This window comes from Acartia tonsa, chromosome 14 (genome assembly GCF_053477335.1).
Source record: "Acartia tonsa isolate MP-2025a chromosome 14, ASM5347733v1, whole genome shotgun sequence".
Classification (NCBI taxonomy): domain Eukaryota; kingdom Metazoa; phylum Arthropoda; class Copepoda; order Calanoida; family Acartiidae; genus Acartia; species Acartia tonsa.
In genome coordinates this window covers 41027752-41055635 of record NC_137273.1, presented here as the reverse complement: position 1 = coordinate 41055635, position 27884 = coordinate 41027752, and the positions used below count along the sequence as shown (strand labels likewise).

Below are 27884 nucleotides of genomic sequence, written 5' to 3'. Positions count from 1 at the left end.
AAAAATAAAAAAATCTAGACAAAATCGGCTATGATAAGCGAAATTTCAACAAATATTTTTTTTCGCATTTGCAGTTTTAGAGGCCTTTTTAGACATAACTGATGAGAAAACATTGGAAAACACATTCTATAAAAGAATTACAGTAAATATCAGTAAAATGGGTGGATATGTGTCGTCTACTGACAAAATAGACTGATACTACCATTTTAAACCATTTATTACCTATGTAGTAGGAAATACGATACCTAATAATTAAATAATTCACTCATATAATGTAGTTATAAAAAGCAATACTTCTCTATAATTGTAGCTAGTTTTTTCTTGTATTTATTTTTGAATAATATAAATTAGTATTATTTTAAAATTTTTAAAAAATTAATAACATTTTTTACTGGTATTTCTCTTTCGGTAGTGATACCCTCCTCTAAAATAGTTATAAACCTCTCCAGGACCTATAAGAAGAAGCTAAAGGAGAACCATATCAGTTCAGTGGTTAGGAAGATCCTTCGTTTTTTTTATAATCAATGAAAATGAAGTTTTCCTATTAAAAAAAGAAAGAAAAAATATCTCAGGCGAAAGATCTCAGTATATGCAACTTTTGATTTTATGATGGTTTTAAACTATTTACTTCAGGATTGAACCCCTACAAATCTTTTACATTGTTTTAGCTTAGCATTCAACGCCAGTTTGACTAAAATACGCGAAAAAAAGAAAAAATATGGACAACAAATATTTTTTTTATTATTATAGAAAAGTCTCATCGTAAAAAGTTTATTTTTTCGTATTTGTTTTTTTTCAAATGACTTTGGCAACTTTTGAACTTCCACATGTTGAAAAATAAGATGCATACGGCATCTAAAGAAAAAAAATATACCACAACAAAAATTGCCATGAAAAAAGACTGCCTAAACAATTCGACTAATGAATATAAGAATATACGTGGATAATATTATTGGGAAAAATTATCGTCAATTTAAGTTGCTATTATGGAACTCCAGTAGATGGGAATGGAAGAATGGGTGTGGAAATTAGGAATCGTCATGTTAGCCCGCTGCGTGTTTCACTTTATAAGAGAATATGAAAATCTGGTGTAAGTTCATATTAAAAATACATCCGTTAATAGACCCAGAAATGAAATAATCCAATAAACTTTTTATTTTCGTTTCCCCGGACAAGTGTATTAGAAGCTATTAGATTGTAAATATATACAGTATAGTACTATTGTCGACAAAGCCCAAATAGTGTCAAAAATGATCAATGTGACGTCATAAAAATAAGGGAGATGAGAGGAAAAGTGGGAAAGAAAACCTATAAAAAGAGATGGATAATCCCTCATTTTTATGACGTCACATGGATCATTTTGACAAAGTTTTGACACAATATATATGGGCTATGTCCTTTTGTCCATCACTAAGAAACATAATTTTGTAATTCAATTTAGATATTTTTTTCCTCTAATGCCATTTCCTTAATATAAATGAAATAGAATGAAAAATTGGAGTAAAAATTTCTTCCCATGACCAAGAAGAGAGAGAGGGGGAAATATTCTAAAAAACAATCATTTTATAGATGATTGTCCGCGGAAACGGAAATTAATAGGAAAAAATCTTTAATTTATATAAGGTGTGTGTTTTTAAAACAACTGTGCAAATTACCCAAAGTTTCCAAACGGACAGACGGCTTCACACGCAGAGTGTTTGTGTTCTCGTTACGCAAGTAAATAATTTTGAGCAATTTATGTTGAAAATTATAATTATTTGTTAATACTTGAAAATGATATAATAGGTTTTCTGACGAATGTACAGACATTCCGACATGTTTAGGCTAGTTATAGAGTAGCTATGTTGCTAAAAAATAAGGAACCAATGACCGGACAGTTTTTATTGATTGTCAGAAAAATCAAACTTTATTAGAATGTCATTTTATTTGCTTTGTGTCTGTCTGTCTGTCTATATATTGCACGGGAAGTGGATGATAATTTAACAAACAAACGATCAAAACATTCTGCTAAATAAGGATCACAACATCCATAAAAGTGACGATCGAAAATTTATCGGTAGTACAAACGAACATTAATACTTGTAGAGTGTTCGAACTTAAAAAGCAGAATATTAATTTATAAGCCTATGTAAACAAAATATTATATGTTACAAAATAGCATAAATACAGGATACATTTGAAAGACATACTAATATTTTTTGCTTGTTGTCCTAGGAATCAGTATTAAAAAAATCTGACGAATAGGAAAATTATATCATACAAAAAATGGTTGTCAAAAAATCAGCATGATTTAAATAGAATTCATTTTATGCTATGAATATAGAGAATGTTAGAGTTGCTACCAAAATGTTACAGAAATCACCATTTAAAGTTTGAAATTGATAGGAAAACTAACGATAAGAGCTATCCCTTACGCACTGACGGACGTACGTACGGAACTGCCTAATTATAGAAAAGCTTTAGTTTTAACAATTAGAATTGTCAGACGTTTATATCGACATTTACCAAAAGTGTTCATGACTGACCTAATAACTGCTTGGTTATTTTTCTGAATATCTTTATCCTTTTATTTTGTTAAAAAATTAAGTTTTTGGCACAAAAATGAAGCTTAATTTTTCTGGTGAATGATTGCAATCTGGCTAAATTGCATTTGATCGCAAAATTGTTGGAAAACAAAATTAAGATAATTGTCTAACAATGGATATAAAGTACGTGGATATTTTTTTTGTTTTGTTTTAATAGAAACTCAAGAAAACTCCATCTTGATAAACATTCATCTTTACTAATTCTTAATGAGCGATCTTTAGCAATTAGAATTTGCAATAATAGTTGAAAAAAAATTTCATTTTGTAACAGAAGAATTTTTGTCGTCAATTTAGGTTACTAATATAGTCCTCAGATAATGGTTAATACGATCTTTCATGGTCAGGAAAGGGGATGGGGTAAAGTCATAGAGGGAGGGGGAGGGATATCGTTATATTAGTCAGATTGGTCAGCCGGGAGAAACATTTTATCAGGGTATGCAAGAATCTTTCACAATATCCACGTCGTTAATATCCATTGGTTTAACAATATATAATTCTAGTTAGAACTGTAGAAAAGTACAAGTTAGCCTAGTATAAGAAAAGAATGTCTGTCCCATTGTTGCTTAATCTATCAGAGATAGCAAAACACAATTAAGATCACTGTTAAGGAACCAACTTTTAAAATTTTTAAGATTTTAAAAACACTTATGGGTATTTTATATTCTTAAGATCTCAAAAACGTCTGTATCGTTTCGAATAAGGTGTTCGATGAAAAAACCTCCTTCGCTATTTTGTACTTTTATTATAGAAGCTTTATATTGGTTTTCTTCCAACTAATTGTTAAAGTAATCCTCTAGGTTCTTGGACCAAAGCAGGACTTTGCTTGCCCCACTGAAAGTTAAAAAGTTATACAATTATCATCCTATAATATAAAATAATAAGCTTTTTTGCCTATAGTGAAGGATCTCGCTAACCGATGAACCGATATGGTTCTTCTTTACAGTGAAGCCCCTTATTGGCTCTGAGATGGTTTAAGGCTATTCAATTTTTAAAAATAAGTCTGGGTATGTTTTTAGGAAATTTTTCTGCCCTTGGAATATAGGGGTCCTAGATGCTAGGGGCGCAGCCGCTAGTATAACATAAATAAAAGTTTTAAAAATCAAATAATAGGTGAAATTAAGATGAATATTTTAACATTGATAACTCATTGTTTAATTTTTAGAATTCTTATTCAAATCCAAGGTTGAAATAAAATGCATTGACACAGAAGTCTATATTTAGCAGATGTTATAGTAGTAGGTTCAGGGAGGGAGGGGACAATGGGCTGTTTATTACACTAGTACCCAAAGTTTTACAACCACGTTATCTTATTTGCTATCATCCAACCCAGAGATCTAAAGGGATAAGACAATGACCGATAAATTTATGTACATCCCAAATTATAGTGCACAAAATACCCTTTCTGTAGATTAAAATTAGTGGTTGAATCATTTAAACACTCAACTTAATAAACTAACCAATAGTCCCCAATTCAATCAAAGTTGTTGAAAAATAAGAAAACGTTAAAATGATGGTGAACAAAATTACCCTCTTATGTAGATTACAATTAGTGATTTAATCGTTTGAAATGGCCGATAGATTGGTGCACATCCCAAATGATGGTGCACACAATTAACATCTTATATAGATTACAAACAGTGATTGAATCGTTTGAACACTCAACTAACTTTTCAAAATTTAATAAAAGTCCCCAAAGTTGTTAAACCAACGAATAAGAAAACGTTATTATAAAACTTTGGAGACTAGTGTAAAAAAACAGCCCATTGTCCCCTCCCTCCCTGCATCCAACCTGTGACACGGAAATACCGAACGTCATCATGATAATGTTTTCACAATTAAGCCAAAACAAAATTATAGAATACATTAGCGAAAGGATGTCTAACTGTTTGTTTGTAGGTTATGCTTTATTTAAAAGGCAAATTTACATACATATGAAACCTTAAATTGAGTCTATACTAGTTAAAACGTATTTTATTACCATTTTGAAAGTAAAAATAAAATGCAGTTTTCAAATGACAGAAGTATTCCTGGTGTACTTTTGTCTGATTTTTGGGTTTGTGTAACAAAGAAAGTTGTAAAATTTCCATTTGTCAATGAATTTTAAAAAATTGGTGATGAAGATATTAGTAAATATGAGAAAAAAATTTAAATAAATTTAAAACTGCTATAATACTATGACCGACAGACAGACAAATGAAAAGACGGACGTACAAACGAACCAAGCTTAGTTATAGAATAGCTTGTATAATTCATAAATATATATAAATTATCACGGGTCCTAAAAGAGATCCCTGAAACAACCCAAATGTTTGACCCACAGAAGACCATTGTATTAGAGATCCTTGGGGCCACAATAATAAAAAAAGAGTATTAGAAATTTTGTTTGTTATTTTTGCTATTTTTAAATCTTGTTACAATGGATTCACAAAGAAATGATGACAAAGTTAATAAAATTAAAGTTGCATTCCTGAGACAATTGGTCACATATAATTACACATAATCTTTTTCCTTTATTAGCCTAAAGTAACAATGTATCATTTAGTCTTAAAAACAAAATATAATAAAATTATTAATCAGTGATCCAAAGGGATAAGACAATTGTCGATAAATTGATGTACAAGCCCAATCATAATACACAAAATAACCCTTTTAGTAGATTAAAATAAGTGGTTGAAACGTTTGCACACTAAACTTAATGAACTAACCAACAGTCCCCAAAGTTGTTAAGCATAAGGAAACGTTAAAATAAAACTTTGGGGACTAGTGCAAGAAACAGCCCATTGTCCCCTCTCTCTTTCTTATTATCAATACTATAATTATATTTTACCTTCTAGACTAAGAATAGTTGCATTTTTATAAGCGAAGCTTAACTACATTAAGTAGTTTATAAGGAAAGGAGCAATCCTCATATAAAAGTAACAGGATGTCCATCTGTATGTCCAAGTGTAGCTTAAGATCCCCTTATCAATAAACCCTCCAAATATTTTTACTTTTTATAAAAACCAAAATTGACTGTCTAGGTTAAACTAGAGGCCTCTATAAGCATAGCCGCTAGTAATAATAGAAAAGACAAGGATGACAACATCCATAAAAGCGAAGCTCTGTAATGGTAGGACAAACGAACATTAACACTTGTAGATTGTCAGAATTGAATGAGCAGAATATTAATGCACCAGTACAAACAATATTGTAAGTAAATTTGTTGCAATTTATAGAGATGCTTTGCTTATAACATTGAACCTTGTTTTAATCAGGAATCAGTTTTTAGAAAATCAGAAGAATTGGATAATTTCAACATAAAAAAATTTGTTGTCAAAAAAGTTAAAAATCGACATGTTTCAAATGGACGTACGGCCATTTTGGTATTGATTATAGAGTTGCTTCGCTTTCTAATTTGTACCTAACTACTACAGGAATCATCATGCAAAGTTTGGAATCGATAGGACAATTCTAACCTGTTTAAATTAACGAAAAGAGCTAACTCTCTGTGACGGAAGTACGGACGGACGTACGGACGGACCGACCCTAATTATAGAAAAGCTTCGCTTTTAAAAAGGTGAACAAATAGTTTCAAAAATTTGAAAACTTATTTTGACCTCATAAAAAGTGATTTATATAATTTTTAAGCAATAAATGTCACGGGTAGTTTATTGGAACAATAAAAACACCAAATATTTAATTTATAAGGTTATCTGTAAAATTATTATTTCTCTGTAATTAAAAATGCAATAACTAGGGGTTTCGTCCCTAGCATCTACGGGTCTATATTTAAAGGATAGGAAAGAGCAGAAAATAGCCCGAAACCATCTAAAAAACAAATCTATAAATAAAATAGCCTAAAACCACCCCTGGACATTTGTAAAGCTTTACTAAAATTGAGAATTTCTGATTTAAAAAAAAAAGTAAAAGGATGTTTATCTGTCTGTGCAGAAGAATCTTGCTAGCTTCTCATAGGTCCCGGGAAGGTTTATAACTATTTTTGAGGGTGGGTACATCCACAATCCCAAGAGAAAATGCCCCTGGGAAAAAACCTCAACAATTTTATTTTCTATTTATCTGAAAGTAGGACGGTTGAGTATCCCCCACATACCTCAAGTGCCCCTAGATACCTTTAGGGGGCGTAGCCGCTAGTTATATATAAAACATTGAACATGATTTTTACAATCTTATACATTTGTTGCTCTATGAATATCTAAATCCTTGTTGTAATGATAAAATGAAAATAGATAATATGTCCAGCAAGCATGAATAAAATCTCTAGTGTACAGTTTATAATTGACATTTTCATGTATTTCCGTTTTTTAGTAGCGTAGTAACTATATACTTGGATTCTGTAAATCGAAAATAGTTCAATCTAAATACAATCTCATAAAAGAAATAGGATGTCTTTCTTACTGTTTGTATAACAAAATTTCAATTTCCATTGATATTTATTTAAAGTGAAGCTCCTTACAGGTTCGAGTTTGTTTTTACAAATTATATCTCTACCCCTTAAAGAAAAAAGTCCTTAGCAAAACTAACCTAGACAGTCTGTTGATGCAAAGTGTTATTTAATGACACATATTCAACTTAATATATTATAGATGACATAAAATCAACAATTTCATTTCAAGTAATCACATTAAAATAATAAGAAAACCAGTTTGTCATATACTCTGTGTTTATTTGTACGGGAAATGTTCACCAAAAATTTCAGCTGTCTATCTTGAATAGCGGCTGAGAAATAAAAGTCTACCCTAAGCCTTAAGACGGACAGACGGACATTTTTAATCATAGAGTAGCTTCGCTTCTGAAAAATAAAGGGAACTGCTTTTGTGTTTGACAGTGGAGATTTACTAATGTATAAAACTATCCTTGTTCTTCATAAATATAAAATTGTCCATCCTCCACGGTTGAGTAATTATTATTTTTGATCATGCTAATAATGTCAAAATTATGCATATTTCTAATAACATAATTATCAGGGAGGGAGGGGACATTGGGCTGGTTATTTCAGAAGTCCCCAAAGTTTTCTAATAACATTTTCTTTTTCGTTGGCTTAGCAATTTTGGGGACTTTAATAGAATTTTGATTGCTTGACTTCTTTAGTTGAGTGTCCAAACGTTTCAACCACTAATTGTAATTTACAGAAGGGTTAAATGTGTGTATCATCATTGGGTATGTACTTAAATATATCGGCCATTGTCTTATCTCTTTATATCCTTGCATAATTATAGTATAATATCACTTTTTAGAGATAATCTTTTTTTGCATCATTATTTTGAGAAAAACATGATATTTTGTCCAATTTTGAAAACAATAGAAAAATAATAGGATGTTTGTCTCTGCTCAACTAATATGGTTCTTCTTTACAATGTAGCATCTAATAGGTCATGAGAAGGTTTACAGCTATTTTTAAGGAGGGGGGGAAATCGCTTTTTCTTTTTAAAACTTAAATTTCCCTAGAGGAATCTATTCATGCAATTTATGTACAATTTTTAAGTGTTTCTTAATATTTTTAGCAAAAAATACTCCGTAAACAAAGAATATTTGTAGGTATTTCCTTTATTTCGTTCGTCAATCACATCAAAATTGACAAAAAAATGATATAAAATTCACATATCTAAATTATAATCGGAATATCCCCTATGAAATTGGCAGATATTCAACAATTTTTACAATTTTGGTTAGCACATCTATTATTCAATATATGTTTCGGTTTGTCTGTCACTCCATCAAATTAATGATAAAATCAAGTAATTGAGTGTCCGTTTTTAATAATATCAACAATCTAACAAAGTCAAAATGACATTAGAGTATCATTCATTCGAATCCGGTGGATAGGAACCGGTTCTCATCCATACGAAAAAACTTGTGTCTAGCATTCTTTCTTCGGCATCTCGGGGCTAAACAAACTGGTTTTAATATTATAATTGTACATTCTATATCCGCGAAAAGCTGTTTATAATACGATGCGAGAAATAACTATTCTTTAATGCATAGCAGGAGTTTTTCAACAGTCTTTGTCTTTTAGCCCTGGATTACGATTTTTATGTGTGGGGGGTGGGGTAAAACTAATTGGTTTTGTGAGGGGGGTGTTAAATACATCTTTACCGCCCCCCTTGGATGGACATCCTTGCGATAATTGTACATTTTATATCATAAGTTTTAATTTTTCTGCGAATCAAAAGACAAAGATTAAAATTTACGGTTATACATTTTTTATACTTAATTTTTTGGCAAATAATATAAAAAATGATGTTTAATGATTAAAACAGTATGCATTATAAAAAATACATCAATTTTAATTATTATTTTAACAAGGATGACAACATCCATAAGTAGCGAAGCACAAAAACACTAAATGTTCAAACGGACAGAGTGATTTATAGAGCAGAAATTCAGTTGTCATAACAAAAAAAAAGAGATAAAAGAAAAAAACACGCCAGACGACAAAACAATGTATAGACTAGATGGGTATAAATATAGGAACTTCACTGAAAGTTTCAGCTGGCTATCTTTAATAGCGGCAGAAGAATTAAAATTTCCCCCTTAGCATTACGGGCTGACTATCGAAAAAAGCGAAAATTAGTTATATCCATGATCTAAAGGGATAAGACAATGGACAATAAATTGATATACATCCCCAATTATGATAAATAAGATTACCACTACTAGTTTGGAACACACCAATCAAAAATCTAGAAAACTACCCAAAGTTTTTAAGCCAACGTATAAGATAGCCTAATTATTTAACTTTGGGTACCAATAATTTTCAGTCCAATATCCCCTCCCTCCCAAATTTTTATGAAAATAATTATTACAAATAGTTATCATGCAAATTTAAATAATTCGCAAAGCCAGACAGAATATCTTTCACCTGCTAAATGAAAGCGAAGCTTTTCTGCCATCAGGATCAGCCCATCTGCCCGTAAAGAATAGTACATTTCATTAATTTATACATTTAACTTTGCGTTTTGATTTCTATGTTAGTTAGGTACGATTTATGAATCATAACAATTCTATAATCGTTATTAGAAAGTACGTGCGACAAATTAAATGAAACAGCCAACGTGGTTAAAAGCTTTTGCTACCAAAATTTTAAATAATCAAGTACTAAAATTGTAAAATCGCGCAAATATTTTCGCTTTTCGCGCATTTTTGTTTCCAAAAATTGGCAGGCTTTGCGCATAATACTTTTTAGATATCCTTGTTCAAACAGTTAGGATGCAAAACAAAATCAATTACCAAGTCCAAATCTTTTGAACAACAAGGGTCTGTTTTTTTAGAGGAAGGGAGGGAACATTGGAATATTTATTACACTAGTCCTAAAAGTTTAATAATAACAATTTCTTATTCGTTGGCTTTACAACCTTGGGGACTTTTGAATTTTGATTGGTAGGTTCATTTATTTCAGTGTCGAAACGACTCAATCACTTATCGCATCCACAGAAGGGGTAATTATGTGTATCATCACTGGTGATGTACATCAATTTATCGGCCATTGTCTTATCCCTTTAGATCCCTGATTTTTTATCAATCGGGTGCAAAATGAATTGTTACTTTTTATCAGATCAGTAGATGTTGCCATGTAAAACAGCAAAAAATATCTGATTATTTTTTTTGCCCAATTGTGTATGTCGACTAATCTCATATAAAAGGAGCAGGATGTGTTGCAGTCTGTCTGTACCGAAGGGTCTCACCAACCGCTGAACCGATATGGTTCTCCCTTAAAGTTTATCCTCTCTTTGCCTACTTTATCCGTCCGTTTGTCAGGCTTTTCTGTACATTAACTGCTTTTGCATTTTATTTCTGTGAATCGCCATTCATAAATTTTGTCATTCTTGATTTTCAAAAAATATTGGGAATAATTTTTTGGAGCTTTACAAAGTGTTGTGCCATGTGACGTCATAAAAATGAAGGATGAGAGGAGAAGTGGTAAAGGAAACCCCTTAAAAAGAGATGGATCTATTGACGTCACACGGCTCAATTTTTAGGGCACTTTGTAGAGCTTCATATTTTTTTTGTTGGGGGTATCTATATTCCCTTATAGAATATAGCCCAATCGGTTCAGTGGTTACCGAAATCTTAAGCTTTAGACAGACAAACGTACGAACGGAATGACAGGCAGACATCGTTATACTTTGTTTTATACAATATACATACAGAAATATGTTTTTTTTTGCTAGATCAATGAAACATTCCAAAGATGATTTTTTTGTGCATTAAGAATCATTAATGCAGACAACAATGCAAAAAATGTGGTTTTTATAAATGCTAAAAGGCAATAAAATTACAGTTCATTTTCAGCCTTTCAATATTCTAGTAATCTACTGTAATTATGCTAAAATAAGGATTAGGGAAATAATAATTATTTAAACTTTTTGTAATATTTGTTTATTCTTGCAATACAATGTGTACGACTTTTATATATCAATACAGGGGGGGAGGAAGGGGACATTGGACTGTAAATTACACTAGTACCCAAAGTTTGATTATGCCTTTGCTTAAAAGCTTTGGGTACTTTTATAGGATTTTATTTGTTTGGTTCCAAACTATTAACCAATATAGTTAATCTACTAAAGGGTTAAATATGATTATCGTCATCGGGATGTTTATCAATATATCATCCATTGTCTTATCCCCTGATATCAACAAGTAATATGCATCTACCATGAAAAATACATTTAAAGGTTTAACAATTAAAAGAACCTACAAATATTGTGGAAAAATCTGGATACTGATAGTTTGTACAAACCAATCCAGTTTTAATGTAAGTCCCCATAGTATTTGAATGAATCTTAATTCAATTGTAAAAATGAGCTGTGTTCAAACTTTTCAACCAATAAAATAATAATATTATGCTCAAGAGATTAATTTGTCTTATCTTAATTTTGGGGGAACATTAATATATTTTCCATCGTCTTATCCCCTATATCCTTGATTCACTCATAGCAATTTGAATCCTAAGAAGTTTGTTATGATTTTTATTATTTCAAATAGTCATGAAGCCATGATCATGATCTATTTTATTTTTAGTAGCGAAGCTACTCTATACTCTACTCGTTGCCTGTCCGTCAGTCAGTCAATAACAGCTGAAATTTTTAGTAAGATCTCTATGACATATGTTCATTTAGTCTGTACATTGTTTTGTCCGTCTGACTGTCGGTTATGCTTAAAAATTCACAAACCTTATTAGTAAAAGGCTCATTTAATTTTAAATATCTTTTTCTTGATAACTAAATATCTGTGATAGTCCGTTTGTTCATTCCATGAGGTTTTGTTTGTGCTTCGCTACCAATAGATTTTGCCATTCTTGTTTATCTACTATGTTTGTTATCTTGTTTATTTTTTTTTTATAAATTTGGGCTGTCAGTCTGTCTGTCTGGCTGTCCTATTTAAAGCCTAATTTGAAGATTCTAGCAACAATAAGGAATAATATGAAATTAATTATATTATTTACTTAGTCTGTTGGTCATGCTAAAAAATCTTTATGTGAATGTACATTTTTATGTACTTATTGTTTAAAACCACTGAACATCTTCTATTTAATTTACTTTATCCACCCATGCCTCTGGTGCTTTGCTACTTATGGATGTTCTTAGATTCTCAATAAAAGCGAAAAGAGTTTGAATAATGTTGTTCTGCGTATATATGAATATGAATGTAGCTATACTTGTTCATTTTTTATTGTTAGTAGCATACGGAAGGATGATTTAATAACTATTTCTAAAGGATTCAAAACATGTCAGTAAATAGATCAGTAAAAATAAACAATGACAACACAAAAAAATGTATGAAATCATTGATGCATTATAAGACATTAAGGGCAAAGCCTCTAGAGACACTTGAGGGAAGGGTTGAAGTTGTATCCCCACTTTAAATTTAAAGAGAGATTGCCACTAGAAAAAAATCAATCCCCCCAAATATTTTTTTCATTATTCTTTTCAAAACCAAAATTTTAATTCTTAGATATTTTTTTACATTTCTTTTCAAGTCTGAATTTAAAAAAACTGGGTTGTAGAAATGAACCACCCCACCCTTTCTCTAGTTTCACTTAATGCCTCTAGAGGCGCAGCTGTTAGTATATCATAAATCATTCCTAATCTAATTTTTTTTGTATTATTCAACCTAGGAAAACTTTTTTTATATTTTGAAAAAAGTAACTTTCTTTCCTTTCTCGACGTATTTTTTAAAATTTAGGACGGGTTTTCGGCATAAAAAAATATCTCGTGATTTATTAGAGTTGGTGAGTATTTCTATCTCCAATAGCTAAAAGGGTTATATATCAATTTAACTACCCGTGTCCCCTCCCTCCCTTTAAAACCATAAAAATAATAATCAGAAGGCTTAATTAATTCCATTGTTTAAATATTATTCTATTATCATCACAACAGAAAAAAAACAAATTCAAATCAAGTCTGAATTATTAAAAACTAGCAGCTGCGCCCTTAGCATGTAAGGAGCTCTGTTTTTGAAGGTGGAGGGACAGGGGACAAACTCTATCCTAGGAATTAAATAAGATAGCCTAAAGCCATTAAAATACCATTAAAGTAAACACTAGAGGAGGAAGGGGTAAATAACTGTATTTTCAAAATCCCAATGACCTTGTGCCGACTCTCAATTGGGTCAATTGAAAATCAACCAAAGGTGTCGGGAATATTAACACAGCCAAGTAGCAGAAAACAATTTGATAGCAGACGAAAAAGGTAATTGAAATAGGGGGGGGAGGTAGTTATCTGTATATACATCTATACAATAGAACTATTAAGGGACCTATTTGAAGCAACCCTTAAATGAAGATGCAATTAGATGAAAACTTTTTAAGATCTTATTGTACATACAAAAAATCATACTACTTTACTCAATAGGATTTTAAAAGGCTTTACACATCCGTCTGACAATTTGCAGGGGGAGCAGCCTACCAGGGAAAATAACGGATAAGACAATGGATGATAAATTTATATTCATCTCAAATGATGATACATAACCCTTTATGTAGATCAAAATCATTGGAAGGACACTAGCAGTTTGTAATCAAAGAATCAAGTTTAATAAAGGTACCCAAAGTTTTTGAGCCAAAGAATTAAATAATTTGGTTTTAAACTTTAGGCACCAGTGTTATTTACAGTCCAATGTCCCCCCCTTCCTTCGTAAATACATAGGTACCCAAAGTTTTAATAATTCCAATTTCTCTAATTTGTTACAAATCAGGTGAATAATACTGCTACTTTTCTAGATACTTCAATAAGACAATGGACAATAAATTGATATACATCCCCAATAATGATACAAATAAGTTACATTTTCTGTATTTTAAAACCATCGGTTAAAAAGTTTAAATACTATTAGTTTGTAACAATCAATCAATATAAAATAAAAGTACCCAAAGTTTCAAAGTCAACAAATAAGATAACACCTGAATATAAAACTTTGGGTACCAGAGTTATTTACAGTCCCCTTTTTCTGTGGCAAACGAAGGTCTTGTGTTTAAATCAAATGTCTTCTTTAATTGCAAAAAGCAGTCACTTTCAGTGTTTTCAGTTGATGACGGTGCAAGGGAAACCTGGAGGGGGACATTGGGGTGTAAATTACACAGGTACCCAAAGTTTAAAAAACACGTTCGCTCATTTGTTGGTTATAAATTTGGGTACTTTTTATTTAGTCTTGATTTGTTAGTAAAAAAAGTACCTACTAATAAATTAACAGGAGGGGTATTTTTGATTATCATAATTGGTGATTTACATCAATGTATTGTCTATTGTTGATACTTATTTAGTCTATTCCAAATTATTTGAGAGTCCTTAATTGTCAGTTTGTAAGAAAACTAGCTATCACGACCATCATTACAATATATAAAGACATCTCCTAGTATTATTGGATTAAACCCCCAAAATATAATGTTTATGATATGTCATTTGATGAGATTTACATGTTAACAAAAAATCTACTTATTATCAACTCAGTTTACTATCTACTATTATTAAATTTTTGTGTGTTATGACCGTAAGTGGTATAATTGTCAAAGCTTTCCCTGATATGTTCATTACAAAAAAAGTTCACTTATTTTTAAAATTCCAATTTAGATGTTGACGGTGCAAGAGTCAACATGCGACTGTAGTCAACAGATGAGTTGCAACCACATGTAAACAAAAGTGCATCTCCTCACACAAGATCACGTGATACACAAAATCTCCCGCGTTTATTTTTTTGACGTTTCTTTCCTTCTCCAGGGTTGACACAACATATTTTAAAACAATAAATAATTAGAATAATTTTGTTTAATTTTATCTGAAATAATATTTGTGAAATTGAAAAAGTTAAAGATTTTTATTACATTTAAATTTTTCTAATTGTGTAATTTTAACTGAAATCTTTGGCAGCCATGTATTAAAAGATTTTTTCATTAATACAGATTTAGACTTTTCAAAGAAGCTTCTTCTTAGTCCAGTGGCGTGCACATCGATTCACCAGGGGGGTATAAAACCAAATGGGAAGGAAAAAGGGTAAGGCAGTCATTCCCATTTTCCTTATTTGAAAGGGATGCTAACACCACCCTATTACACCCAACTGTCTTAGCTTATGAGTAATATTAGTTTATTTACTTAACCATTTTCAGTATTTTAAAATGCTTAGATCAATTTTAAAGCACATATTTTTTTTATATTGTCATCAAATAATATAAAACCGTCTGTTCAAAAAACACTTTGGAAAACTCCTGTAGACTTTTTAAGGATAGGAACGAGTATTTAGAAAAAAAATCTCAAACACTTCACTAAATTATTTTAAACAAGAATAAAAAGACAGAGAGAGAGAGGGGGTAATGTGCTGTTTTTTACCAAAGTCCCCAAAGTTTTATCATACCGTTTTCTTATTTGTTACCTTAGAAACTTTCGGGACTTCAATGTATTTGATTGGTTGGTTTATTAATTTGAGTGTTCAAACCTTTAAACCATTAATTTTAATCTACAGAAGGGGTAATTTTGTGAATCATCATTAAAGATGTACATCAATTTATTGGCCATTGTCTTATCCATTTAGATTCCTGATGAAAACATCAGTAAATAGCAAAGAACACAATCTATGGAGAAACAAAGTGAGCTGTGTTCATTTAAATTTTCACAATAAATAGCAGCTCAGAAAATCCTAATTTTTCAGTAGGACTTACATGTCGTCCGTAGTATTACTGACAAACCAACGGACCAAATGCACTATAGAGTAAAGTACATCCCTTCATTGGCCAGAAAATCAACACATAAAAAGCAGACGTCTATCTGAAATAAAAGTCGAATAAATAAAATTTAGTAAAGTAAAAAGAGTATAAAACTTTTTATTTTGATAACTTAACCAATAAAAAGCTTTCTAAAAATAGTACAAAAGGATCCATCTATTTTAAAGATATAAACACACAGACACATCTTATTACTTTATTATTTAGGACAGTCTTGGTCCCTGTGTCTTCCGGCATAATATGTCTGTCTCTGTAGAGTATTTTTTCACTCTCAGTTCAGTGACACGGAAGCTTAAAAGTAAAACAATTTTAACCCCACCCCCCTGAAAATTTTAAATTTTAAAAGAAAAAGTAGAAAATAAATTTTGGGGTGTGGTTCTTTTTTTTATATGAGGGTTTCAGTGCCAACCCCAAAAATAGTTTTAAACCTTCATTAGACCTAAGGGAAGCTACACTGAATCATATTGGTTTAGCGGTTAGCGAGATCCTTTGCTACATAAACACATACACAGATAGACATCCTGTTACTTTTATATAAGGATAACTACAGAAAATGATACTATGAACCAGGGATGTCTAAGGGGTCGGGGTAAAGGGGTAGTAATCCCATCCCAAAGTAAAAAAACTTGGACGTTCTTTCCTATATGATATAAAGATTACCCCCAAAATTTTTATTTTTCATAATTTAACCCCCCCCCCCCTTTCCCCTCATAAAAACGCTTGGACGTCCTTGCTATGAACTTGATAATGTATATCCATGTTTCAAGCTCTGTATGAAATTTTTCATCTCTTAATGTTATTTTAATCTTCTTCAGTTTTAAACTATTTGTCAACACTCTTAGCTTTCAAAATTTGGTTTACAACATTTATACAAAACGGTAACTTTTATCCTATTTAAGTAACAGGATGTCTTTGAGTTTGTATGTGTGTCTGTCTGTGCGTACCAAACGGTCTTGCTAATCGCGCTGAACTAAATGATTTTCCTTTATAGTGTAGCTTCCCATAGGTCCTGGGAAGGATAACTATTTTAGGGGAGGGTACCACCACCCAAGATAAATTGCTCATGACAAAAATACCACCAACCCCGAATTTTTAAAACTTTATAAAAAAAAGTTGAAATTTTGGGAGGGTCGTCCCCCCAACTTAGAGGTCTCTAGGGGCGCAGCAGCAATTAGGCTGTAATTGGTGATAGGCCCTTGTTTTTACCTAGACTTGCGCATACTTTTAAAATCTGTCTATAAGAGAGAAGGGGGGGGGGAGTATTGGCCCTTAAACAGGCACTAGTTTATGAATTGTTAGTTTCTGTTCCAATAAATAACTCGAGTACTGTAATATTTTATATCTATTTCTATTTCACTGAAATCTAAAAACAAAACAATCCCTGGACCTATGTAAAGCTTACCTAAAATGGAGAACTCTATCAGTTAAGTAGTTTTAAAAATCTTAAACTACAGACAAAAAATCTTTCTACTTTATATTTTACAAGCAGCTTCGCCCCTAGTCTCTAGCAGCTTTGCCCCAAGAGGTGATTTAAAAAAAATAAGTATTTCTGGTACTGCTATTTTATGTGAAGTAACTGCCTAAAAACAATTTTTTTTGGGGGGGGGGGAAATTTCATTTTTAAGGGGTTTGGGGTGTCCCACCCCTCAAGAAAATAGCTTAAAACCACCACAGGACCAATATATACTATATATTCTGAAGAATAGAATCCGATCGGTTCAGTGGATACCGATGTCTTAAGGGACGGGCGGACAGACAGACGGACAGACATCAAGCTACTTTGTATTATAGATGATTTTTAGTAAAGTATAAACGTATTTGGTTTTGAATTACTGGTAAATACTAATCTTTTCCTAGTACTGATATATTACACATTATACAGGGAGGGAGGGGACATTGGACAGTGAAACATATTGGTACCCAAAGTTTCAAAACTACGTCATCTTATCTGTTGGTTCAAAAACTTTGGGTACTTTTGTTTGGTTGGTTCAAAACTGGAAGTGTGCAAATGTTTTAAGCAACAATTTTAATCTACAGAATCAGCATTTGGGATGTATATAAATTTTCTATCCATTGTCTTATCCCCTGAAATCCCTGAACAGTATACAACCATTTAACCACATATAAATTTTATAATTAAATCTTAGATGGCTTTAGTTGTGTAGATTTTCTATAAAACTATGGTTTGTTTATCTGTAATGCTTTACTTTTATCATTGCCTTAGTAAATGACAAAGTCATCCCTCCCCCGCTATATACACACATCGAAAAGCAAAGATTACAACATCAATGAAAGTGAAGCCCTGAAACTTTAGGACAAACGACCAATAACACTTGTAGAGTGTCTGAACTGTACAAACAAGATATTAATGCATAAGCTGCTCAAAACTGTTAACATACAGTTTTAGGACATACTTACATTGTTAGAAATTGACTGAAAAGATGTTTTGCTTATAACAATGTACTTTGTTGTCCTAGGAATCAGTATTCCAAAACTCGGGTTAATATGATGATTGTATCAAATTGTTGAGTTAAAAGTTAAAAATGAACATGTTTTTAATGAACGTACTGACACGCTGGTGACGAGTTTAGAGTTGTTACGCTTTTAAAATCGTATTTAACTACAAAAAGAATAAGCATGCCAAGTTTAAAATCTATAGGACAATTCTAACATGCCGAAATAAAGGACAAGAGCTTTGCCTTTAAAAACATAAAAAAATTGCTGAAAATCGTATTATTTCATTGAAGAAAAAATAAATCAAAAAGGTTTTATCGAAATTGAACAACAAAAAAAAATATTTTCATTTTCGTATCCGCGGCCAATTATGCTTTAACCCACACAAAAATAAAGAAATAAATGTTAAACGTTTTTTTAAAAACATTTTTTGTATTCTTTTTATATAAAACGATGTCTCTCGCTCTTTCATTTAAATCTCCACTACTTTGTTATTTTATGCCCTTGATGTTTTTTTTTTCATACAAACTTTTTAGATAAAATAAAATGGTCAAATAAACTGTTTATTGGCCATTGAAATATTAGCACTAGAGAAAATTAACTGTATCTTAAAGAAAAGACATTTAAAACAAGGATGACAACATCCATGAAGGCAAACCTCCAAAATCAGAAGAAGGGACAAACGAACAATAACTCTTATATTGTGTCAGAACTTAATAAGCAGAACATTAATTTTTTAATCTTAACGAAAATGTACATAAATTTGTTGAAAAATTGCTAAATATAGGATACAGTTAAAGGAAATACTTTCATTTTTAGAACTTGATTATAGAGTTGCCTCGCTTATAATACTTTTTAATCATTTAATCATTATTCTAAAAATCAAGTTTGAAATCGAAAGGACAATTCTAACATACAAAACTTAACCAAAAGATCTAGCCGTTGCGGATTGACCCTAATCATGAAAAAGCTTCGCTTTTAAAAAAGGTATGAGGTAAACTTTTATAAAGCATTATTCTTTTTCTCTCATTTTGATCTAGATCATGAAAGATATATTATCACGAATCCTTATAATAAACAGGATATCGGTGTGTTTGTCTTTCTGTTTTTACCAAATTATCTCGCCCATCTGTATACCCATAGAGGCATCTAGGGGCGCAGCCCTTAATCCTTATACTAAAGTAACATGTTGGCTGTATGTTTGTCTGTGTGTTTGTGTGTCTGTACCAAAGGATCTCGCTAACCGCTGAAATGATATGGTTCTCCTTTACAGGGTAGGTTCTCATAGGTCCTGGCAAGGTTATAACTATTTTGGGGGAGGGTATCCCCTACCCAAGAGAAATTGTCCTTAGAAAAAAATGAACCCCCCACTGTTACTAATGCCTCCCGAGGCCTCTAGGGGAATAGCCGCTAGTTTAAGATAAAGACCCTGAACAATTTTAACGTTTATTTTTTTCCCATAATTTTGCTAACTTTATACTCTATTCCAAAAAACTGAACAACGTTTTAAAGTTTCGGGAAATTTTTTCACCAACTGGCCAATTTTTTATATTTGTTACCTAGAAAAAAATTGGAGTATTCTTTCAATTTGTAAACATTTTTCATCTTTTTACTCTAATTTTCATATTCCCACTCTTATTTTTTTTGCTTATAATTCATCTCAACATTCAGGTTCGCTACTTTAGAGTATAATCGTCTTATTACAATATCCTGTGACCTATTGTCGATCAACTGAAAATTGACTGCCTATTTCTTCCCTAAATTACGAAGTTGTACAGCAGATAACCCAACTATTGCAAAACCTATTTTCAGCGATATAATTTATAAACGATATTGAGATAAGGGTGCTATGTACACAATCGGCAACTCAAATTTAGCTGACCCTATTTTCTATCAACAAGGGGGCGTATTCAAATCCGCTTATAATGAAATTATAAGCCATTAGAAGCGCCAATCATTTCAACAAACTTCAATTGCTATTTTCACATTGCATCAATCTAAAATATTTTCTCTTATCGGCTACTGATATTTTTTTTTGGGAGTTAATTTCCTTAGGAAATAGTTAAAAATACCTTTGTGAAGCTACATTGTAAAAGAGAACCATACTGGTTCAGCAGTTAGCAATATCCTTCGATACATAGGGACAGACGGACATTCAGTTACATTTTGTATTGTGTTTTTTTTGCGAATGTGAAACAATAAGTGATCGTATGCGGAAAAAATTGCATTTCAGATCTACAATAATTCAGGGACATTTAGGGATAAGACAATGGAAGATAAATTGATGTACATTACCAATGATGATAACCAAATTACCTCTTTTGTAGATTAAAATTGTTGGTTGAAAATCAAAATTCAATAAAGTACCCAATGGTTTAATAAGCAAACGAGTAAGACAATGTGACTTTGGGTACCAGAGCTGGATCTTTAAATCATTTCAATGGTGCGCCAACTCGGAGTGAGCCAACTTTCCACCAATGAGAGCACAGCATATTACAAAATGCCGCGCTGTGATTGGCTGAAATTCGGCGCACCCCAATTTTGCGCACCATTGAAATGATTTAAAGATCCAGCTCTGGTAACTTTCAGTCCAATGTCCCCTCGCTCCTTGAAAAGAAGTAAAACAAAGCATTACAAGAATAAAATATATTTTAGATTCTTAGTAAACTAATTGTATATTAGTAGAAAAAACAAAAAAAATGACAATATAAAAATACAGATATACATAGATAGATAGGTAAAAAGACAATAATGTTTAACGGTCATATTGTAATACAAAAATATATATTGGTAGTCAGATTTTGTTATTTTTTTTTTGTAGCAAAACCACTCTATTATTGTTTAATATGTTTTTATAATAATGTACTTAATTGTGGCGAAGCTACTCTATAAGTCACTTTGTCTGTCCGTCCGTAAGTCAGAGCTTAACTCTATAAGGAAATGTGAGTTTCTAGGCTGCTGTTTAAGGTAGACTGCTGAATAATTGTTTTGTCTTTCGGCAATGCTCTTTCTGTCTTTCTTTTCTTTTTTGTGCTTTGCTACTTATGGATGTTGTCATCCTTGTTAATATTTATAAGATAAAGCTTTGCTACTGATGGAATAATCATCCTTGCTTAAATCTTATAGTTCAACTACTAAATAAAATTTTCAATTTTTCATCATTAAAAGCATTTCATTTTTTAAGATAGCATGTCATTACTAAATATTGCAAAAAAGTTATATAAAAAATATATGTTATTAATTGCATGATAAATTTTATTATAAAACTAAATTTGTTAGTATAAAGCTGTAATAATCGCGATAAAACTTAATAATTAACAATTATAATTAGTTTATGCTTGTAATAATCATTTTTAATACAAAGATATCAATTTATCAAAAAATGTAATATAAAAATATACTTTAAAAGCACTGGTTTATAATATTTATATATTTTTAGATATAAAATAGACACGAAACTTTAAGAAAATTATAAGAAAATACATTTATAATATATTAATAATATAATATAGTATGAATCTAATTTAAATACTAAAGCTAATATAAACCTTGACTTGTTGGTAATTTTATTTTAAAAAAATAAAAATGGCGGTGAGTATATACTGAAATTAATCTAGCAAAAATTGGAACAAAATCATCAGACATTTTAAAAATGCGGGAAGATAAACAGCAGACATTTTAAAATAGTGGACATTCTTATAGAAAGTATTGAAGCCAATAATAAATGCAGGAATAAAATCAACAGGCATTTTTAAAGTCAGTAAAATGGCTGAATATTGTACATAAGTTTCACGGAAATTTTTTCCAATTAATATGATATTTTATTGCTGAAGTTGATCTTATTTTTAATAAAACCGTACCAATAAAAACAATTTAATTATAAAATAATCAAAGGTTGGAAGCTGAAAGGATTGACTCTACTGGTTGGGAACAAAATCTCTAAACATTAGAACTCTACTGGTTTGGCTTGGAATCCATGTTGGGAACAAAATCTCTAGACATCAGAACTGCAAATACAGTCATAACCATCTTGGGCTTCACCTAAAAATAAATAAATATATATTAGTTGAAAGAATTTGGAGTGCCGGAAAAAGGGAAAACAAAAAGGAAAGGTACACTGAAATAAGTAATGTGGCTAGCATACTACAACCTATGAGCTGAGCATCTAGTTATCAGGGAAAGAGAGGGGACATTGAACACTAGTACCCAAAGTTTTAAATAATTTTTTTTGGGATAACACTTTTTTGGTACTGTTGTTAATTTTGATTAGTTGGTTAATTCAGTCTAAACTATAAATTAAATCTATATTCTATTGATGGAGTAATTTTGTTTATCATTATTGAGTACACAAATCAATCATTCGTCCATTGTCTTATCCCTTTAAATCCATGCTAGAAATACATTTACAGTTTTATTACAGCAGCAAAACACTTATAGTATATTTGTTAGAGAATTTTTAACCCATAAGTGTTCAAGTCAAAACATTAGGATCAGGGATCTTAAAGGATAAGACAATGAAAGATAGATTTACCTACTTCCACAATAATAAAATTAAAATTATTGGTAAAAAAATTAGGACACTACTAGTTTCGAACCAACTAAACAATATTCAACACTTTAAACTTTGGGTACCAGTGTAATTTACAGTCCAATGTCCCATCCCTACCTGCTAAACATAACATACTGATATATACCTATACACACACACACACACACATGCACTCAAAAGATGTGTTAACATGTGATGTGTTGAAATAAACAGGGAAATATTAGACACATTCTTTTTTAACAAGGATAACAACATTCAAAAGTATCGTATGATCAGGAAAGTGTCATCAAACAGTTATTATAATACAGTAATAAAAAAGTTAATATCCTTATAATAAAGTAACAGGATGTTTGTCTGATTGTCTGTTTGTACCGAAGTATCTTGCTTACCTCTCAACCGATATGGTTCTCATATGTCCTGGGAAGGTTTATAACTACTTTGGGGGAGGGTACCACGACCCTCTTTAGAGAAATCACGCCTAGAAAAATTACCCCCCCCCCCTCCCATTCGAATTCAATTCTCCCATCCTCAGGTGACCCTAAAGGCCTCTAGGGGCGCAGCCGCTATTGTATAATAAACTGACATAGCACCAAATATATTTGATTTAAGTCTTTCTGCAAGCATATTAACCTAAAGCTGCCTAGAGTTTGCTCTTTAAATGGCGCATATTGTGAGGCTGCTTAGATTCTTTAATGCATATTGCATATCTAGCTTTTCAATATTAGCTTATAATCCTATATCTTTCTATTTTCCATAAGATATTGCTTTTGATATAAATTATCCATCCATTTTCATAACTCTGTATCCCTAGTGTTAATAAGCCCAAATGATATTTAAAGTTTGAGCTATAATGATTATTGTTTTAGGTTTTCTTAATTGCATCCTTATAGCTGACACCATAAAGTATAAAATTACAAAATAGCAAAGCATTTCTATAAATTACTTAGAAGCAAAACCCTTGTAAACTCTAGTTTTATACCATTAAACCAAACATCGAGGTCTAAAGATGGGGTTACAACCAGAGAGAGATTGAATATTGATTGGTTGGTTCAATAAGTTGAGTGTCCAACCGTTTCAACCATAATTGTAATCTTAATCAGAAGGTTAATTCTATGTATCATCATTGGGGAAATACACCAATTTATCGGCCATAGTCTTATACTTTTAGATCTCTGGCTTACTCCATACCCCACAAATTTATATTCAATTTTATCAAAAAGTAAATTGTTTATTAATTATCATGTGAATATAATAATTTAAATTAATGATTCTACTCAAAAAACTTTGAAAATACGTTCAGTCATTTCTTAGCTTAAGACCCTTGGAGCTTAAGGTACCTTCAACAAGAATAATTCACTTAAAGAGTAATTTTGTTTACCATAATTGGAGGGATGATTAATTTATCTTTAACAATCCTATCCATGTATTTCTACCCTTCTCTTAATGATCTATCTTCCATGCAATTAATGCACAAACAAAGAATTTTAAATGAGAATCAAGAAAAAAGATCAAATATTAAAAACAACAATAAAATCATGTTTCAAATAAAACGGTCAAAATCTACTAAAAAATTATGATAATTCATTTTTACATGAGAACTGAAAGATTCATTAATAATAGTTATTTATTGAAGAGTATTTTAAACAGCTTTCCTAGAATAGTAAAATGAAAGTTAAAAGGTTTATTATGACCACTGTTTTGAAGCGCCTATGTCTGTTTAAGGGAAACTACCAGTCTTTACTCTTATTTTTATGTAATTCACTAGACATAGCAGCAGCAGGAAACATAAACCTTCAAGGTGGGGGGTAAAAGGGTGTTTAACCCCATCAAACTTTGAAACCCCTCATTTTATACCACTCGAAAATTTAAAAATACATTAGATTACCCCCCTCTAACCTTTGAAACACATCATTTTACCCCCCTCAACATAAAAAGCTTGTACGTACCTGGCAGGAAATAGGGGATCTAAAAGGATAAGCCTATGGCCGATAAAATGATGTACATGCCCAATGTTGATGCACATAATTACCCCTTCTGTAGATTAAAATTAGTGGTTGAAACACTTGAACACTCAACCAATCAAATACACTGAACTGAAGTCCCCAAAGTTGTAAAACATTATTATAAAACAGCCAATTGTCCCCTCGCTCTCTCTGCAGAAAAACATGGTTGTATTATAAAAACTGCATGAAAACATGACGTAAAAATGTACTTTATGTAATATTTCATAAATTCAACCATCGAGAGTTAAAATTCTCAACAAGTAACACGGACAAAAATATATTAAAATGATTGGTGGAAAATTTAAGGGGACTTTAAATTACTCTAGTACCCAAAGTTTTATAACAAAACATTGGGTACTTTTTATTAAATCTTCATTGGTTGCTTCCAGACTAGTAGTGTCCAAACTTTTCAACCATTAATTTTAATCTACAGAAGGGATAATTTTGTTTATCAGCATTGGGAATATACATCAATTTATCGTCAATTGTCTTATCCCTTAATATGCATAGAAATTTATATAGAACACTAATAAATCAACCTATTCCCCAAAGTGTTTAAGTCAACGAATAAGATAACGTGTTTATAAACTTTGGGGACCAGTATTTTTTACATCCCATTGTCACTCTCCTTCCGGAGAAAAAGTTTACTTTACAAGATTTGAATTGTTAAAAATTTCTGATTACACGTCAATGTTCGAGTTCACAACCATTTAGTGAATCTCAACGTAGTTTGCAAAGACTAAAAAATATTTAACACACTAAAGTAAAATAATAGATGAGGGGGGTGTGGGTTAGTAAAATCATGTATCGCATCGTATTTGAGACGATATCCACGAATAATAAAATAAAAATCATAAAATTAATAACAGTTTAGTTTCTATTTTTTACATCTGCGGAAAGTTCTCTAATAAAATATGTAATATGCGATAATTAATTTTGGTTTGAGGACAAACGCAGGAGTCCCAAACGCAGGAGTCCCAAACGTTAAAAAGTATTAAAATATTAATTTAATTAGGTATTTCTATACAGGTTAGGTTAGGTTAAGATATGAATATACAAATAAGCCCCCCGCAGGGGTTAGGCATTTAAAAAACCTAAAAAATGGTTTAAAATAGGTTAGGATAAGTATCCACTCCTTCGTTTGTCCACTCCGACGTTTGGGACTCCTGCGTTTGTCGTATGACCTTATTTTTCTGTAAATTCACCAGGAAACGAAAAATCCGATCTATGCAACATTTAATCCAAGAGTAAGTGTGTATGTATGTGTAAAATTATGCATTATTTGTTCATATTATCTCATAATTTCTTCACATTTTTGCATAATTTGGATGCTTTATACACTTTGTCTTCAACTAACAGTTTTGGGAAGTCCAGACAATTTTTTTCAAACATAATCCTTATAATAAAGTAAGTCTGTTTGTTCCGAAGGATCTCGATTACCGCTGAACCGATTGGGTTTTACTTAACAGGGTATCTTCTCATAGGTCACGGGAAGGTTTATCACTTTTTGTTGGAGTGTACCACCCTCCCAAGAGAAATCACAAAAAATCGAAAATTGAAAATAATATTCTCGCTTTTGCGTAGGGACTTGAACGCAGTATAGACCAATTATTCATCAAATCAGATATTTGAAAAATAAACATAAAGTGCAACTAGAGGCCTCTAGGGGCGTAGCCGCTAGTATAAACATAAATTGACACATGTTATTTAGAGCAACTTTAAAATGACAGTAAATTACGTTGGTACCCAATGTTTTATTACAAAATTGTCTTATTCGTTTCCTCAAAAACTTTTGGTACTGTTATTGATTGCTTGGTTTTAAATTATAAGTGTTTAAACCTTTTCAACCAATAATTTTACCTAGCTAAAGTAGGGGTAATATTGTTCTATTTCATTAGGATTGTACATTATTCTATCGTTCATTGTCTTATCCCTTAAGCTCCCTGATTTAGAGTGACCCCATACAATTTATTGCATAACCTTTGTCTAATAGTTATATTTATTACTACTCTTCAGACAATTATTTTAACAAGCATAGTTTTAAGTAGCGCAGCTACTGCATTTGCTATATGTCTGTACGTCCATACTATATTATCTACTAGCGGCTATGCCTCTATAGGCCTCTAGGGACAAGTAAAATTGTTTCTTTTCAATCTATTTTAAATTCATCTATTTACAAAAAAAAAATTTTTCGCCGAAAGATGGTGTTAGTTATGTTATTAGCAAATTGCAAAAATGTCTGCAAGGCAGAGTTTTTTTTTAATTTGATTTATTTTAGTCGAATTCTCTGGGAAGGGTGGTGATACCCTTCCCCAAAATAGTTATAAACCTTCCAGGAACCTATGAGAAGCTACCCTGTTAATGAGAACCCGATCGATTCAGCGGTTAGCGAGATCCTTTGGTACAGACAAACAAACAGTCTGTTACTTTATTATAAGGACTAGCGGCTACGCCCCTAGAGGCCTCTAGTGGCAATTTAAATGTTTTTTTTAATAAAATGTCTATGTTGCCTTCAAGTCTCTACGGGTGGTGGTACCCTCCCCCCAAATAGTTATAAACCTTCCCGGGACCTATGAGAAGCTAACCTTTTAAGTGGAACCCTATCGATTCAGCGGTTAGCGAGATTCTTTCGGTGCAGACAAACAGACATCCTGTTACTTTATTATAAGGATATGTATATGTTTCCATACGTCCAAATAAACATTCATTGAGTTCTTAACTATATGAGGGAGGTAAGGAACATAAGAATTTAAACAAAGTGTACAAACAAATCCACCAATAATATCAATATACAGAAGGGTTAATTTTGTTTATCATTATTTCATCGTACATTGTATTATCTCTTAAAAAACATATATTATACGAAATAGAATAATGTTTTTTTTTATCATACAGTTCAGAATTTTTAATATAAAAAACGACGTATCTTTTCAACGCTATTCTTATAAGTAATGTTCCTTGTTAAATACATATTTTTATGCAATATACATGCTTTTAGTACCTTTTAGGTTCTTTTAACCGTTACATACTTATGTAGTATATTATAATTCTTTATAACTTGTAGCTTTGCTGAATTAGAGGAA

The 27884-nt window shown here is 31.3% G+C and overlaps 2 protein-coding genes across 2 annotated transcripts in view; both read right to left on the bottom strand.

The window, feature by feature from the left end:
- The window catches only part of LOC145305883 (uncharacterized), a 150952-nt gene that overhangs the window by 45355 nt on the left and 77713 nt on the right, over positions 1-27884 (bottom strand). The window lies entirely within an intron of this gene.
- The window catches only part of Fim (plastin-2 fimbrin), a 53418-nt gene continuing 46414 nt past the window's right edge, over positions 20881-27884 (bottom strand). The window contains exon 26 of the mRNA XM_080147731.1: positions 20881-22290. Coding sequence (XP_080003857.1) covers positions 22204-22290 — 87 coding nt within the window. The 3' untranslated portion in view covers positions 20881-22203. The remainder of the gene's footprint in view (positions 22291-27884) is intronic.